The sequence below is a fragment of the Mobula birostris genome, chromosome 8, assembly GCF_030028105.1.
Source record: "Mobula birostris isolate sMobBir1 chromosome 8, sMobBir1.hap1, whole genome shotgun sequence".
NCBI lineage: Eukaryota > Metazoa > Chordata > Chondrichthyes > Myliobatiformes > Myliobatidae > Mobula > Mobula birostris.
In genome coordinates this window covers 23,110,439-23,128,360 of record NC_092377.1, presented here as the reverse complement: position 1 = coordinate 23,128,360, position 17,922 = coordinate 23,110,439, and the positions used below count along the sequence as shown (strand labels likewise).

General features: G+C 43.2%; 1 protein-coding gene across 1 annotated transcript in view; it reads right to left on the bottom strand.

The window, feature by feature from the left end:
- LOC140202157 (glutaminyl-peptide cyclotransferase-like) overlaps positions 1-12,554 on the bottom strand; it is a 41,338-nt gene extending 28,784 nt beyond the window's left edge. The window contains exon 1 of the mRNA XM_072267026.1: positions 12,362-12,554. Coding sequence (XP_072123127.1) covers positions 12,362-12,478 — 117 coding nt within the window. The 5' untranslated portion in view covers positions 12,479-12,554. The remainder of the gene's footprint in view (positions 1-12,361) is intronic.
- Between the last annotated feature and the right edge of the window lie 5,368 nt (positions 12,555-17,922).

Below are 17,922 nucleotides of genomic sequence, written 5' to 3'. Positions count from 1 at the left end.
CCGGTTACCAGTGGTTTTCCACAGGGGTCCGTGTTGGGGCCGTTTCTTTTTAAGTTGTATGTCAACGATTTGGATTATGGAATAGATGGCTTTGTGGCTACGTTTGCTAATGATACAAAGATAGGTGGAGAGGCCGGTAGTGCTGAGGAAACAGAATCTGCAGAGAGACTTGGATAGATTGGGAGAATGGGCAAAGAAGTGGCAAATGAAATACAGTATTGGAAAGTGTATGGTTATGCTCTTTGGTAGAAGAAATAAACGGGCAGACTATTATTTAAATGAGGAGAGAATTCAAAGTTCTGAGATGCAATGGGGCTTGGGAGTCCTCGTGCAGGATACCCTTAAGGTTAACCTCCAGGTTGAGTGGGTGGTGAAGAAGGCGAATGCAATGTTGACATTCGTTTCTAGAGGAGCAGGGATGTGATGTTGAGGCTCTATAATGCACTGGTGAGATCTCACGGAGTACTCTGTGCAGTTTTGGGCTCCTTATTTAAGAAAAGATGTGCTGAAGTTGGAAAGGGGACAGAGAAGATTCACTAGAATGATTCCAGGAATGAGAAGATTAACATATGAGGAAAGTTTGTCCGCTCTTGGACTGTATTCCTTGAAGTTTAGAAGAATGAGGAGGGACCTCATAGAAACATTTTGAATGTTGAAAGGCATGGACAGAATGGATGTGGCAAAGTTGTTTCCCATGATGGGGGAGTCTAGTACGAGAGGGCATGACTTAAGGATTGAAGGGCGCCCATTTAGAACAGAGATGCGAAGAAATTTTTTTAGCCAGAGGGTGGTGAATCCATGGAATTTGTTGCCACGGGCGGCAGTGGAGACTAAGTCATTGGGTGTATTTAAGGCAGAGATTGATAGGTATCTGAGTAGCCAGGGCCTCAAAGGTTATGGTGAGAAGATGGGGGAGTGGGACTAAATGGGAGAATGGAACAGCTCGTGATGAAATGGCGGAGCTGACTCGATGGGCCGAATGGCCTACTTCTGCTCCTTTGTCTTATGGTCTTATGGATATTGACTTGTTTTCAAGTTAATTCTTGCATAGATTTGGCTTTATGCTTGGGGTCATTGCCTGACTGGAAAACAAATCTTCTCCCAGGACGCAGTTCTCTTGGAGACTGCATCAGGTTTAACTCCAGGATTTCCCTGTATTTTGCTGCATTTATTTTACCCTTTCCCTTCAGAAGCCTTCCAGGGCCTGCTGCAGTGAAGCACCCCCACAGCTTGATGCAGCTATGACTTGTGCTTTTCAGTAACCCTTTTGCAGAGTTGCTTGGAGTGTTATTTTGTCTTCATGGTATAGCTTTTGCCAGGATACTGATTCACCAGCAGTTGGATCATCATCTTCTTCTTCTTCTTCTTCTTCTGGCAGTTTAGATGCATGTAGATGTATTACTGCTCTGCGCAGGATGTAAGATTAATTATAGAATTTCAAGGAACTCAAATTCTTGAATGTAACCTATATACTGTCACATGGTTTCAAAATAATTGCATTGCGTCAAATCACATTAATTTCATTTGAATCATTTGTAAAACTAAAAGCTTCTTGTTTGAGAATATTCATTATCGCATGCTTAACATTTAAAATTGCTGTTTTCCAAGTCTATCTGCTATTTCCAAGTTTTCCTTTTCTTGAATCAAAGCCTGTAGTTGTTTATTGAGATCTTGAAGTTCTTCCTCAGTTGTTTCCATGTTTCCATTTTGTAATCCAAATGTAGATAAATCACTTTGCAACAAATTCCTTTTTCCTTTTGTAACTTTGGAATAAGTCCCTCCATTTTTAATCTGTTTTCCATGTCACTGAATTTTTGACAACAAGCATCTTTTTCAGAAACTGTCTCCTTTAAATGCAGTACTGTTTCATCCAATCGCTTTCGAACTCAGTTGTTCTTATTGAGTACTTCTATTTGTTGATAGAGCTCTGCACACTTACCCTGGGTTTCAACCGTGTTTCTTATAAACATAAAATCTGAGGTTTTTTCCTTAAATTCTGATACATATTTCATAAATACACACACACACACACATATATATATATATATATATACACAGCCATTAATTTCCCACCTCTCTGCCTGTAAACTGTTTATAGAACATAGAATAGTACAGCACATTACAGGCCCTTCGGCCCACAATGTTGTGCCGACACTCAAACTCTGCCTCCCATATAACCCCCCACCTTAAGTTCCTCCATATACCTGTCTAGTAGTCTCTTAAACTTCACGAGTGTATCTGCCTCCACCACTGACTCAGGCAGTGCATTCCACACACCAACCACTCTCTGAGTTAAAAACCTTCCTCTAATATCCCCCTTGAACTTCCCACCCCTTACCGTAAAGCCATGTCCTCTTGTATTGAGCAGAGGTGCCCTGGGGAAGAGGCTCTGGCTATCCACTCTATCTATTTCTCTTATTATCTTGTACACCTCTATCATGTCTCCTCTCATCTTCCTTCTCTCCAAAGAGTAAAGCCCTAGCTCCCTTATTCTCCGATCATAATGCATACTCTCTAAACCAGGCAGCATCCTGATAAACCTCCTCTGTACCCTTTCCAATACTTCCACATCCTTCCTATAGTGAGGCAACCAGAACTGGACACAGTACTCCAATTGTGGTCTAACCAGAGTTTTATAGAGCTGCATCATTACATCGCGACTCTTAAACTCTATCCCTTGACTTATGAAAGCTAACACCCCATAAGCTTTCTTAACTACCCTATCTACCTGTGAGGCAACTTTCAGGGATCTGTGGACATGTACCTCCAGATCCCTCTGCTCCTCCACACTACCAAGTATCCTGCCATTTACTTTGTACTCTGCCTTGGAGTTTGTCCTTCCAAAGTGTACCACCTCACACTTCTCCGGGTTGAACTCCATCTGCCACTTCTCAGCCCACTTCTGCATCCTATCAATGTCTCTCTGCAATCTTTGACAATCCTCTACACTATCTACAGCACCACCAACCTTTGTGTCATCTGCAAACTTGCCAACCCACCCCTCTACCCCCACATCCAGGTCATTAATAAAAATCACGAAAAGTAGACGTCCCAGAACAGATCCTTGTGGGACACCACTAGTCACAATCCTCCAACCTGAATGTACTCCCTCCACCATGACCCTCTGCCTTCTGCAGGCAAGCCAATTCTGAATCCACCTGGCCAAACTTCCCTGGATCCCATGCCATCTGACTTTCTGAATAAGCCTACGGTGTGGAACCTTGTCAAATCCCTTACTAAAATCCATATACATCACATCTACTGCACAACCCTCATCTATATGCCTGGTCACCTCCTCAAAGAACTCTATCAGGCTTATCAGACATGATCTGCCCTTCACAAAGCCATGCTGACTGTTCCTGATCAGACCATCATTCTCTAAATGCCCATAGATTCTATCTCTAAGAATCTTTTCCAACAGCTTTCCCACCACAGATGTAAGGCTCACTGGTCTATAATTACCCGGACTATCCCTACTACTGTTTTTGAACAAGGGAACAACATTCGCCTCCCTCCAATGCTTCGGTACCATTCCTGTGGACAGCGAGGACATAAAGATCCTAGCCAGAGGTTCAGCAATCTCTTCCCTCACCTCATGGAGCAGCCTGGGGAATATTCTGTCAGGCCCCGGGGACTTATCCGTCCTAATGTATTTTAACAACTCCAACACCTCCTCTCCCTTAATATCAACATGCTCCAGAACATCAACCTTACTCATATTGTCCTCACCATCATCAAGTTCCCTCTCATTGGTGAATACCTCTCTTCTCAGCCCCTTCTTAAGCTCCTTTCTTGCTTCCCTATATTCCTCAATAGACCCAGCTGATCCTTGCTTCCTAAACCTCATGTATGCTGCCTTCTTCCACCTGACTAGATTTTCCACCTCACTTGTCACCCATGGTTCCTTCACCCTACCATTCTTTATCTTCCTCACCAGGACAAATTTATCCCTTACATCCCATCCCGCAAGAGATCTCTAAGCAACGACCACATGCAAAAACATCATCCCAATTCACACCCGCAAGTTCTAGCCTTATAACCTCATAATTTGCCTTTCCCCAATTAAAAATGTTCCTGTCCTCTTTGATTCTATCCTTTTCCATGATAATTATAAAGGCCAGGGAGCGGTGGCCACTGACCCCCAGATGCTTACCCACTGAGAGATCTGTGACCTGACCCGGTTCATTACCTAGTACTAGATCTAGTATGACATTCCCCTTGGTCGGCCTGTCCACATACTGTGACAGGAATCCATCCTGGACACACTTAACAAACTCTGCTCCATCTAAACCCTTGGAGCTAATCAGGTGTCAATCAAAATTAGGGAAGTAAAGTCACCCATGATAACAACCCTGTTATTTTTGCACCTTTCCAAAATCTGCTTCCCAATCTGCTCCTCTATATCTCTGCTGCTACCAGGGGGCCTATAGAATACCCCCAATAGAGTAACTGCTCCCTTCCTGTTCTTGACTTCCACCCATACTGACTCAAAAGAGGATCCTGCTACATTACCCACCCTTTCTGTAGCTGTAATAGTATCCCTGACCAGTAATGCCACCCTCTTCCCCTTTTTCTGCCCCCTCTGTCCCTTTTAAAGCACTGAAATCCAGGAATATTGAGAATGTATTCCTGCCCTGGTGTCAGCCAAGTCTCTGTAATGGCCAGTACATCATAATTCCATGTATGTATCCAAGCTCTCAGTTCATCACCTTTGTTCCTGATGCTTCTTGCATTGAGGTACACACACTTCAGCCCTTCTGCCTTACTACCTTTACACTGTTTATTCTGCTTCCCTTTCCTCAAAGCCTCTCTGTATGTTAGATCTGGCTTTACTCCATGCACTTCCTTCACTGCTCTATCGCTCTGGGTCCCATCCCCCTCGCAAATTAGTTTAAACCCTCCTGAGCCATGCTAGCAAACCTACCTGCAAGGATATTGCTCCCCCTCGGTTCAGGTGCAACCTATCCAATCTGTACAGGTCCCACCTTCCCCAGAAGAAATCCCAATGATCCAAAAATCTAAAACCCTGCTCCCTGCACCAACTCCTCAGCCACACATTCAACTGCCATCTCCTCCAATTCTTACCATCACTGTCACATAGCACTGGCAGCAATCCTGTGAACGTCACCCTTGAGGTCCTGTTCTTCAGTCTTCTGCCTAGTTCCTGAAACTCACACTTCAGGACCTCATCCCTCTTCCTGCCTATGTCGTTGGTACCAACATGTATCACGACTTCTGGCTGCTTTCCCTCTTGTACCAGGATGTCGTGCACCCGGTCAGAGACATCCCAGACCCTGGCACCCAGGAGGCAACAAACCATGCGGGTGTCCTTCTCAGGTCCACAAAATCTCCTGTCTGCTCCCCTGACTATAGAGTCTCCAATGAGGACAGCTCTCCTCTTCTCCGTCCCACCCTTATGCACCACTGGGTCAGACACAGTGCCGGAGGCCCTGCCTCTGTGGCTCACACCTGGTCAGTTGTCCCCTCCAACAGTATCCAGGATGGTAAACTTATTATTCAGGGGAATGGCTACAGGGGTGCTCTGCACTACCTGTCTGCTCACCTTCGCTTTCCCTCCTCTGACTGTCACCCAACGACCTGCTTCTGACAGCCTAGGTGTGACTACCTCCCTGTAGCTCTCATCTCTGACTGCCTCATTCTCCCTAATGAGTCAAGGGTCATCCAGCTGCTGCTCCAGATTCCTTACATGGTCTTCCAGATCGCCCAGCCGTATGCACTTCTGGCAGATGTGACTCTGCGGGAGAGGGGCGTTCCCCCAAGACTGCCACATCTCACATGAGAGGCACATCACCGCCTTAGGAGGCATTGTAAGGACTAACTGGGAGCAAGCTCGTCCTCTGCCTCTTCTCGTGGAAGCCTCTCAAGTCAAAGTCTCAAAGTTCCACTCCTTCACTCACCCACTCACTCACTGGCTGCTTTCCACAGGCCGCTCCGCTTGAGCTACCCCTCTATTTATCTGTTTGAGCTTTTCAAAATGCTTGGCCACCTGACCTCGATTGCCCAATCAGCTGCTTTCTGCTGAGTCTGAGCAATTCAAATCTTGACTGTCTAATCAACGGCTTTCTGCTGATCTGTTCAAATCTTGATTGCACAGATCAACTGCCAAAACTGCCAGAATCTCTCGAGTCAAAGCCTCAAAGCTCCACTCCTTCATTGGCCCACTCACTCACTGGCCGCTTTCCACAGCATCCGCCTTGATCCTCCATTCATCGTATCTTTGACCGCTTCCCACCTAAGCCCTGTAATACCAAGATAGTTTTCTGCAGACTTGATAATTTTAATTTTTTCAGTTCTTTTGTCTGTTTGCGCTGAACAGTTAATTGCATCTACCATAAACAGTACGAAATCCTTCTTACTCATAATTTATGTATCCTTATTTATCATATTACGGCCCTCACAGTTCACCGGTTTATTATTTCCTGTATTTGTTTGCTTGATAGCCTTATCTTTTCCAGCAAATGCTTTCATTGCCTCAACATAACTGATCCCTTGACTTACTTTTACATATTGTATCTCAGCTTCTTTCTTGCTAATAATGCACTCTTGATAAGCTGCACTGAGTTCCTCCCCACAATTGCAGCATTTCAGCCTAGCTCCCGCCTCACATTTCCCGTATTCATGTTCTCCAGCGCATCTTCCACATCTTTGTTTCTCTCTGCAGACCACCGCAATATGCCTGAATTTCTGACATTTGAAGCATCCTAAAGGCGGTGATATATATATTCTGACCTCATAACGCATTACCCTAAATAAACTTTAGTCAGCAATCTCTCCTCATCAAAGTTAATCATAACCGATAAACTATCACGCTCTTTCCCGTTTCTTGTAGCTTTCAAACGTTTGGCCTCAATAATTTTTCTCCTTTTATGTTCTGTTTAATCTCATCCATAGTAACTTCTGTTGGTGTCCCCAAAGTAACTCCTCTAGTCCACTTTCTATTGTTGGGTATTGAGCATTGTACTTTTTTGCCATTTATTTTATTTAATCTTATCACTTTGCCTTGTTGAGCACTATCCCGACAAATCACTAATAGTGATCCATTTCGTAAAATCTTTGCTCTTTTGATTTCACCTATAAGTTTGTTGATTATCTTCGTCAAATCAATCGGGTTCCATTCACCAGAAGACGTTCCATCTTCGCTCAGTTTTATAATTGCTTTAATCTCATCTTCTTTCTGTTGTTTTGCTATCCTATTTTGTTTGTCCCCTGACTCCTCAGAGTTTGACATCTCATACCTCTGTTTTCTTTCCTTACTCTTTCCACTCCATTCCTCTTTCTTGCCAACGTCCATCTCTAACTCACTTTCACTATCCGTCAACCAGCAGTTCATCTTGCAGGACATTCTCTTTATCAACTCAGCAGTTGTGGCCTCCCTACTCGACTCCTCTTCAGCAGTTCCGCCCACTCCGGTCTGGCTCGAATCGTTGATGAAAACAAGCGACATTGTTGCCCTCCATTCCTCGCTGCCCGCAACGTGCAGACTTGGTACTCCACAATTCGGTCCTATTTCACCCCCCCGCCCCCCCGAACCAGCAGTTGGACCTTCCAGATACAGGTGTATACTTGAAACACCTTGACTGCAAACAGTGATCTCCATTTAACTAATAATATGACTTCTAAAACCAATTGGCTGCACCAGTGATGATTTGCTGTGTCATATTAAAGGGGATGAATACTTATACAATCAATTATTTTGTGTTTTTATATATTTGTAATTAATTTCAATCACTTTGTAGAGATTTGTTTTTATTTTGACACAAAAGAATCTTTTCCTATTGATTAGTGTCAAAAAAGCCAAATTAAATCCACTGTGATTCAATGTTGTAAAACAATAAAGCATGAAAACTTCCAAGGGGGATAAATACTTTTTATAGGCACTCTGGGTGCCTAAGGATTTTGCACAGGATTGTATATTGGTTAAAATACAAAGGTGGTTGGGAAACAGAAATAAGAGTAACACACATAAAAGTTGCTGGTGAACGCAGCAGGCCAGGCAGCATCTCTGGGAAGAGGTGCAGTCGACGTACTTAGCTTTGTATTAGCTCGGTAGTATTGGGCAGCAAGATAATGAAGTGGTTAGCACAACACTAGAGTACAGATTGACCAGAGTTCAATTCCTACCACTGCCTGTAAGGAGTTTGTTTGTTCTCCCTGTGACTGCTTGGGTTTCCTACAGGTAGGTTAAATTAACTGGTCATTGTAAATTATTCCGTGATTAGGCTAGGGTTAAGATGGGGGCTTGCTGGCAGTGTGGCTTGAAGGGCCAATTCTGTGCTGTATCTCAATAAATAAATAAATATTAAGTGTTATTTGGTAACTTGAAAGACGTAATGTACTGTACAAAAGTCTTAGGCACTCTAGCTATACATAATGTGCCTAAGACTTTTGCACAGTACTGTATATGAACATAAATTATATATCTTAAAACACAACTTGTTGCAGCAGTCATTTTGTAGTAAAAGATATGAATGAAAATATTTTAGTATTACATGGGGAAGCAGTGTTTTTTTAACTCTAGCATTTTATTAGCTTCCTAATTCTCAAGGGGAAAATTCTGCATCTAAAATACATAGTTTATGGTGTCACGTACCCCGTGACGGGGATAAAGAACCAGCAGAGATGGAGAACACTTTGGAGTCTCGTATTGCTATAAACTACTAATATTTATTAGTAACTATGCAATACAGTAATATAAATGTAGATAAATCACACAGGTTAGAAATGATTATATATAAAACTAAGTGTGGAATATATATGTACAAAAACCAAGCTTCTTTAAGTCTAGGGGTAAAAAGATACAGTCTTACGATGCTGAGTAAAGTTCAGTTCAGTTCAGTTCGTGGTACTTAGTTGAGTAGTGATGGAGAGAGAGAGAGAGTGTTGCGTCTTCAGGTGAGCTGATACCGTCGATCTTCTCGTCGTCTTCCGAAATCCTTTACAAGTCACCGACTGTGACTTTAACCAGGGAGACCGGTCTTCTGTGGTGGAGCTATCACCCAGGCGAGGGTGGACACATAGACAACTCCCCACCAGTCAACCCCTTCTTCACCGATGGAATAGCAATTTGGATCGATCCACCTCATCGATCCTCCAAAACCCACTTTCTCTGCAGGCACAACAATGCTTATTCAGTGTCCAGATGTTGTGTCCTGAGGTCTGTATCATCTGACCTCCTACTTATTTCACCAGGCTGAGCATCATCTGTCACTCAAAGAGTCTCTCCTTCCTTTGTCTGTAAAGAAATGCACAAGCAGGCAACCTGTCCTTGAAAGTAACATCAACAACCAGCCTTTGGTTACCATAGCAGCCTTCGAGCTGCTCGGTGCTGTCTCCAACTCCAAACTCAGTAGAAATCCGAAGTTACTTCCAATGCCTTAAAGTGACAGTCCAACTGTTAATCTTCGTCTCTCTCTCTCTCTCTCTTCAAAAGCAACATATCGGTGGTAAATAACTCTGTGTCTCTCTCCTTTCCAAACAAACCATCAATGATAAATGTCTCTCTCCAAACAGTTAATAGGGGCACCCCTGGATCCCCTCACAATAGTTGCAACTTTAATGCAAATACACATCTTACAACTGTTGCCATGAAATTCATTGTACAATGTTAACTCACCAGATTTTGAAGCCCTGAAATATTACACATTGTCCCAAGCATAAAGTTTATACTACCTAGAGGAGAGTTTCTTGAATCAGTCCTGTTGTATCACTGACTGTTTGAATAAGTGCTGAAATAACAATACTCAAGTTTGGAACAAATACAGCCAGCATTCCCAGCTGTTGATTACATTCATTCCAAATAAATTGTATTGTGGTTCACACTGGGGTGTACTAAAGATGTTTTGATTCTCAAAAAGTCAGTTACATTAGAAGGGAAAAAATGTAATTTGCAAATCTTTAAGGAGAACCTCCTAGCGTGGATTCATATCAAAGGACAAAATTACAAACTGCTGGAAACTCAACAAGTTGAACAGCAGCCGTCGCGCAGAGACATTGGAATGTTTCTGTTCAAGACCTGCATCAGATCTGAGAGTAGCAGGGGTAACGCTAGGGTCAGGCAGGGATGGGTAGTGAGGGATGACCAAACCAGGGAGTCACAGACACTGATCCCTGTGGAGGTCGTAAAGGGGTAAGGAGAGAACAATGTGAGTAGTGGTGGGGTCTCACTGTTCATTTTTGTTTACTCGAGATTCCATCATCTGCAGTCTCTTGTGTCACCAAAGGGCAAACTTACAGTCCCTTTGAAAGATATCACACTATTTGACCTTGCAGTGTTCATCAAGCTTGGCAATTAGGTTTCAGACATTTCATCACCACCCAAGATGACATCCTCAGTACACAGATGCTGGAATCCATAACAGTGCAAATTTGTGACACGATTTTCACTGCTAAGAATTTCACAACATCGGATAGAGTAGTGTGTTTCTTTAGAACAGCATTGTTTGAAGGTACGCCAGAATGTACTTGTGTAAAATTATGATAGATCTGAAGAGACCAGCTCAGAAGGATCCATTTCCTTTAGGGGATGGCCCCAAAACCAATGGGATAGATTTGAAATAATTATAGTAGGGTTTAAAGCAGTTGAGGAAAACATCTCTCAGCTAGAATCTGGAACGCTCTGCCTGAAGGAATGATAGAAGCAGCAACCTTACTAAATTTACTTAGATGTGTATGGAAGAGTTTTTATACTTGGGTTAAGTGAAATGGTTTGAACTTGTGCTTTGAATTTATGAAACCATCTCACCGTAATGCTTTAGGCACTAAACGAAAACGGTCTTAGGAGTCTGCATTATTATGTTAGTACATCAGGAGCTTGAGGAGATTTGGAAGACACTAAAGACTCAATGGTTCCATTTTACATCAGAGAAGTATACAGTATACTGTACAACCTGAAATTCTTATGCTCCGTAGACATCCTCAAAACAGAAGGAAAACCCAAAAAACGATGACAGAAAAAGTATTAGAACTCAAAAGCACTTTCCCCACTCAGAACCAGCAACACAAGCATTAACCCTCCCCTACCCCCACTAGGGAGCGTCAGCCCCTCCACCCACCCACCATGTAAGCAACAGCAAACCCCCAGAGACCACGATCTAGAGCCCATCCCAACACCTTGACATCTCAACAGGCCCTCTCTCTTACTAATAAGGGAGAAAGATATCATTCCTGCCACAGCAAGAGGGAGATCAACACACCTCAAAGGTTTCTGTGGATCACAACTTGGTATGGAGCCTGCAATACACAGGATCACAGGAGGTTGCAGAGAGACATCTCCAGCATGGGTACAACCCTTCCTACCATTGAGGACACCTTCAAGAGGTAGTGCCTCAAGAAAATGACAACCCTCACAGTCTGGGACATGACCTCTTCTCATTACTACCATTATGGAGGAGGTAAAGGAGCCTGAAGACCCACATTCAATGACTTTGAAACAGTTTCTTTCCCTCACCCATCAGATTTCTGAACAATGCCTCAATGTTCCTTTTTTTCTTGCATGATTCATTTTTTTTAACTTATAGGACTTAAAGTCTTTGAACAGTACGGCTGGCGCTAAACCACAAATTTCATGACATTTGAGTCAGCAATAATAAACCTGATTTTGATTACTGTAAGTTAGTTTAATTGCCCAGGAATTTGGCAGCCCTGGCAGCTATTCACTGAAAAATGTCAACAGCATTTGAAAGTTGAGGAGTTGAGTAGTACTCATCATAGATTAGAGACATTATGTCAGGCTTACTACTGGATCTGCTCATGAAGCCTGGTCAAAGGGGGATGAGGTTAATCATAGATCGGGTGAAGTAGCTACACAGATCCAGATGACACCAGGAAGCTTGTTCCTGGATTCTTTATCCCACCACCATGTCTCTGGATACCCCTTACCACTTGCCATATGTGGCATTCTTTGATGTTTGACATTGATGGATTTCTGTCACCCTTGTGTCCACTATCCAGGAGACAGATTCCACTGAGAATCCATTCTGTTGTGTTTGCAATGAAACCCAGGACTTAAAATTACCACAGCTTCATGCCATCCCTGGTTGTGAACCCCATCCCCACCCAGTTAAAAATAGGAGTTTCAAATTTTTTTACATATTCTATTGAAGTTAGGTGATAGAAAAAACTGAATTGCAAATTGGCTGTTTGGAAAACATTCTTACTACCAAAATACAGGAGGTGATTTCTTTTTTCTGTGATGCTATAGCTTGTATCCTATTAATAAGAACACTCTGGGAAAGAGAAGCTCAGCTGAAAACTCCTACCTTTTCCTCCATTTTAAAATATAAAGCATAACCTTTGGGCACAATATTTGTTTCACAGTGAAACGTCAATCTGTAAAACCTACCTTTTGTTCCGTCCATGGTGCTTTGTGTTCTCTTTGTGTTTCCACTTGGCAGAAAATTGCTGGCAAATTAACTAAAATTGCACACCGAAGAAAATTCAAGATATTGTTGCAAGCCATCTCTCACTGTGAGAATAAGCAAACACACAATCTCTCTCTCTCTCTCTCTCTCTCTCTCTCGTCACAGATTAGTGTGCAATCTTCTGAGTCAAACTGGAAGCTGCAGGGCACTTAAAAAGCTTTGAATTTTCACTTACGTCATTCCAGACTCCATTTGATTGGCAAATAAAGAATGAGATTATCCTTACCGAGATCTGTTCTGTTTATTGGCTATGCTCCTGTGCAGGCTTTTTTTAAAAATATGTATGCAATCCTAACTGAACATACAGAGCTCTTAGACATTTTAAAGCTGCTTCAGTTTCCCCTGGAAAAACAGTTAACTTCAGCAAATTCCATATGGTTTTGTAAACATACATAGCATTAAATTGAAGTATTTTAATGGAAAATGTTCTGAGGATCATTAAAAATTATGAATGGCTGCTGCTATTTCAGAATTGAAACAAATAAAGCTATTTTAACAACATTCAGTAACAAGCCATGGTGGCACAACATATTTATTGCACATATTGTGATAAATGATTTTTGTGCCATTTTAAAGGCTAGTGTTCTCTGATACTTTTCTAATAACCCCTCATCAAGCTGCTGATGACCTCATTGGGTACTGTCCCCATGGTGAATGGTGAAGGTGACAACATAAGTGCCAGTAGGTCACAGAAGAATTCACTGCTGACTCTGATCCTACAGTCACTTCTTCACCACTGGTACCTCTTGAAGGGGCCACAGTGATGCTGATATTCCCTTCCTAGCACTGGCAATAGATCACATAACTGTGTTTGGGTTTCACACCTGTCTGACAGATGTTGATCCTCTCACTTGGCCATCTAGATGCCAAACACACAGCCTCCAGTGCACTTGGGCTGTCTTTCCTGTCGCAGTGCTGGATCTACATTTCATAGTGCTTCTCAATATAGGCTCAACTGAAGTGTCAGAGGTTACTGAGAAGGAAGCGCGAATACAGGGGGAAATGACCAGTTCTGAATCAAAGCTATTCTCATTCTTTGAAGATCCAGAAAATTGTCAGGGAACTGGACTCTTCAAACAGTGTGCTGTCCAAGACAAGCATTCCTCATTCAACCACACATTTATTTAACACCTTTGCTGTGGCAAAAATTCACCAAGCCAGTTAACATAAAGCAAGGAAACAGAAAATAGATATATTTGGTGGCATCACGTTATGATTGAGCTGAAAGATCCCAGAAGAGAAAAATCCAAGAATCAGCATCTTGATAGAATTTCAGGGCTACAATTTATGGTTTTTAAGTTCCAGTAAGCACATTTCCACTGTAATAATTTTCTGTGCAGAATAATGTTCTGGTGAACAATGGGCTAACATTTTCATCTTCCGTTAGGTCTTATTTAAAATGTTTTTTTCAGATTATGAGAACACTCAGTCCTCTTTTATTGTCATTTAGAAATGCATACATGCATTAAGAAATGATACAATGTTTCTCCAGAATGATATCACAGAAAACAGGACAAACCAAAGACTAACACTGACAGAACCATATAATTATAACATATAGTTACAGCAGTGCAAAGCAATACCATAATTTGATAAAGAACAAACCATGGGCACGGTAAAAAAAAAGACTCAAAGTCCCCGAGTCGATTGACTCCCGAGTACCCGATAGCAGGCGGCAAAAGGGAGAAACTCCTTGCCCTAAACCTCCAGGCACCGTCAACTTGCCGATGCCTTGAAAGCCATCAACCACAGCCGAACTGAGTCCGTCCATTCGAAAACTTCGAGCCTCCGACCAGCCCCTCCGATACAGCCTCCCGAGTGCCATATTCTGTCGAGCGCCTTCGACCTCACCCTGGCCGCTGAAACAAGCAAAGCCGAGGATTCGGGGCGTTCTGCTCCGGAGATTCCGGTTACCACACAGCAGCAGCGGCAGTGAAGCGGGCATTTCAGAAGTTTCTCCAGATGTTCCTCCGTACTCTCACGTCCATCTCCATCAAATCAGAATTGTGCACGGTCCCCGACTTGACAGATTACAGATCTCATTCACAGGAGAGGCTGCGCGTGCGGCTGTCGTGCCGCCATCCTCTCCTCCCATCCAAATGTTTGAATCAAAGTTAAGATCACCTGGAAAGTTTAAACTGTGGTTGGAAGGAATCTAATTATTTTCAACAAACAGTAAAGGTACAAAGCCACACATTTGGTACAAGTTTTAATTATGTGGATTTTGAACTATGTTGTTTCAACTACAGTATGTGCTTTAAAAGGGATGGGGGGGAAGGGGAGGAGGGGTGGCATTACTGGTCAGGGATACTATTACAGCTACAGAAAGGGTGGGTAATGTTGCAGGATCCTCTTTTGAGTCAGTGTGGGTGGAAGTCAGGAATAGGAAGGGAGCAGTTACTCTATTAGGAGTATTCTATAGGCCCCCTGGCAGCAGCAGAGATACTGAGGAGCAGATTGGGAGGCAGATTTTGGAAAGGTGCAAAAATAACAGGGTTGTTATCATGGGTGACTTTAACTTCCCTAATATTGATTGGCACCTGATTAGTTCCAAGGGTTTAGATGAAGCAGAGTTTGTTAAGTGTGTCCAGGATGGATTCCTTTCACAGTATGTGGCAGGCCGACTCGGGGGAATGCCATACTAGATCTAGTACTAAGTAATGAACTGGGTCAGGTCACAGATTTCTCAGTGGGTGTACATCTGGGGGACAGTGACCACCGCTCCCTGGTCTTTAGCATTATCATGGAAAAGGATAGAATCAGAGAGGACAGGAAAATTTTAAATTGGGGAAGGGCAAGTTATGAGGCTATAAGGCTAGAACTTGCGGGTGTGAATTGGGATGATGTTTTTGCAGGGAAATGTACTATGGGCATGTGGTCGATGTTTAGAGATCTCTTGCAGGATGTTAGGGATAAGTTTGTCCCGGTGAGGAAGATAAAGAATGGTAGGGTGAAGGAACCATGGGTGACAAGTGAGGTGGAAAATCTAGTCAGGTGGAAGAAGACAACATACATGAGGTTTAGGAAGCAAGGATCAGATGGATCTGTTGAGGAATATAGGATAGCAAGAAAGGAGCTTAAGAAGGGGATGAGGAGAGCAGGAAGGGGACATGAGAAGGCCTTGGCGAGTAGGGTAAAGGAAAACCCCAAGGCATTTTTCAATTATGTGAAGAACAAAAGGATGACAGGAGTAAAGGTAGGAGTGATTAGAGATAAAGGTGGGAAGATGTGCCTGGAGGCTGTGGAAGTGAGTGAGGTCCTCAATGAATACTTCTCTTTGGTATTCACCAATGAGAGGGAACTTGATGAGAGTAAGTACGGTGAGGTTGATGTTCTGGAGCATGTTGATATAAAGGGAGAGGAGGTGTTGGAGTTGTTAAAATATATTTAGATGGGTAAGTCCCTGAGGCCTGATGGACTATTCCCCAGGCTGCTCCACGAGGCGAGGGAAGAGATTGCTGAGCCTCTGGCTAGAATCTTTATGTCCTCATTCTCCACGGGAATGGTACCGGAGGATTGGAGGGAGGCGAATGTTGTCCTCTTGTTCAAAAAAGGTAGTAGGGATAGTCCGGGTAATTATAGACCAGTGAGCCTTACTTCTGTGGTGGGAAAGCTGCTGGAAAAGATCCTGAGAGATAGGATCTATGGGCATTTAGAGAATCGTGGTCTGATCAGGGACAGTCAGCGTGGCTTTGTGAAGGGCAGATCATGTCTAACAAGCCTGATAGAGTTCTTTGAGGAGGTGACCAGGCATATAGATGTGGGTAGTGCAGTGGATACGATTTACATGGATTTTAGTAAGGCATTTGACAAGGTTCCACATGGTAAGCTTATTCAGTAAGTCAAAAGGCATGGGATCCAGGGAATTTTGGCCAGGTAGATTCAGAATTGGCTTGGATTGGAGGAAGTACATTCAGATTGGAGGGTTGTGACTAGTGGTGTCCCACAAGGGTCGGTTCTGGGACCTCTACTTTTCGTGATTTTTCTTAACGACCTGGATGTGAGGATAGAAGGGTAGGTTGGCAAGTTTGCAGACGACACAAAGGTTGGTGGTGGTGTAGATAGTGTAGAGGATTGTCGAAGATTGCAGAGAGACACTGATAGGATGCAGAAGTGGGCTGAGAAGTGGCAGATGGAGATCAACCCGGAGAAGTGTGAGGTGGTAAACTTTGGAAGGACAAACTCCAAGGCAGAGTACAAAGTAAATGGCAGGATACTTGGTAGTGTGGAGGAGCAGAGGGATCTGGAAGTACATGTCCACAGATCCCGAAAGTTGCCTCGCAGGTAGATAGGGTAGTTAAGAAAGCTTATGGGGTGTTAGCTTTTATAAGTCGAGGGATAGAGTTTAAGAGTCGTGAGGTAATGATGCAGCTCTATAATACTCTGGTTAGGCCACACTTACAGTACTGTGTCCAGTTCTGGTCACCTCACTATAGGAAGGATGTGGAAGCATTGGACAGGGTACAGAGGAGATTTACCAAGATGCTGCCTGGTTTAGAGAGTATGCATTATGATCAGAGATTAAGGGAGCCAGGGCTTTACTCTTTCGAGAGAAAGAGGATGAGAGGAGACATGATAGAGGTATACAAGGTATTAAGAGGAATAGAGAGTGGACAGCCAGCGCCTCATCCCCAGGGCACCACTGCTCAATACCAGAGGACACGGCTTTAAGGTAAAGGGTGGGCAGTTCAAGGGGCATATTAGAGGAAGGTTTTTTACTCAGAGAGTGGTTGGTGCGTGGAATGCACTGCCTGAATCAGTGGTGGAGGCAGATACAATAGTGAAATTTAAGAGACTACTAGACAGGTATATGGAGGAATTTAAGGTGGTGGGGGGTTATATGGGAGGCAGGGTTTAAGGGTTAGCACAACATTGTGGGCCAAAGGGCCTGTACTGTGCTGTACTATTCCATGTTCTGTGTTCTATGTTCTATGTTGCCCTATTCTAAGATGTTTCAATACTCCGAAAACAAAGGAGACTTCTACTTTCAAAACTCTCCCATTACTATGACAATGTGTTGTTAGATTGTGATTTAATCTGACTTTAAAAAAAGTAACTTTTGTGGAAGCAACACACATCAAAGTTGCTGGTGAATGCAGCAGGCCAGGCAGCATCTCTAGGAAGAGGTACAGTCGACGTTTCAGGCCGAGACCCTTCGTCAGGACTAACTGAAGGACGAGTTAGTAATAGATTTGAGGAAAGACTACTTTTTTGTGGAGGGCTACTTTATCAATCTACTTTGTATTTGTTTGCAAGAACACAATGTGGTACAAAATGCATCATCAACTGCATTATGTGCAATCTTTTCATGAACTAAATTATTCTTTGTATTCACTTGAGGCAAGGTTGGCATTTATTACTAATCCCCAGCAGGCAAGAGAGGAAGATCGGTCTTGAACTGCAGTGATCTCATTTAAATGTCCTCCAGACAGTGTTTCAGAGCCTACAGCATTGGGTGGATCTGGAGTTACAAACAGGAGAG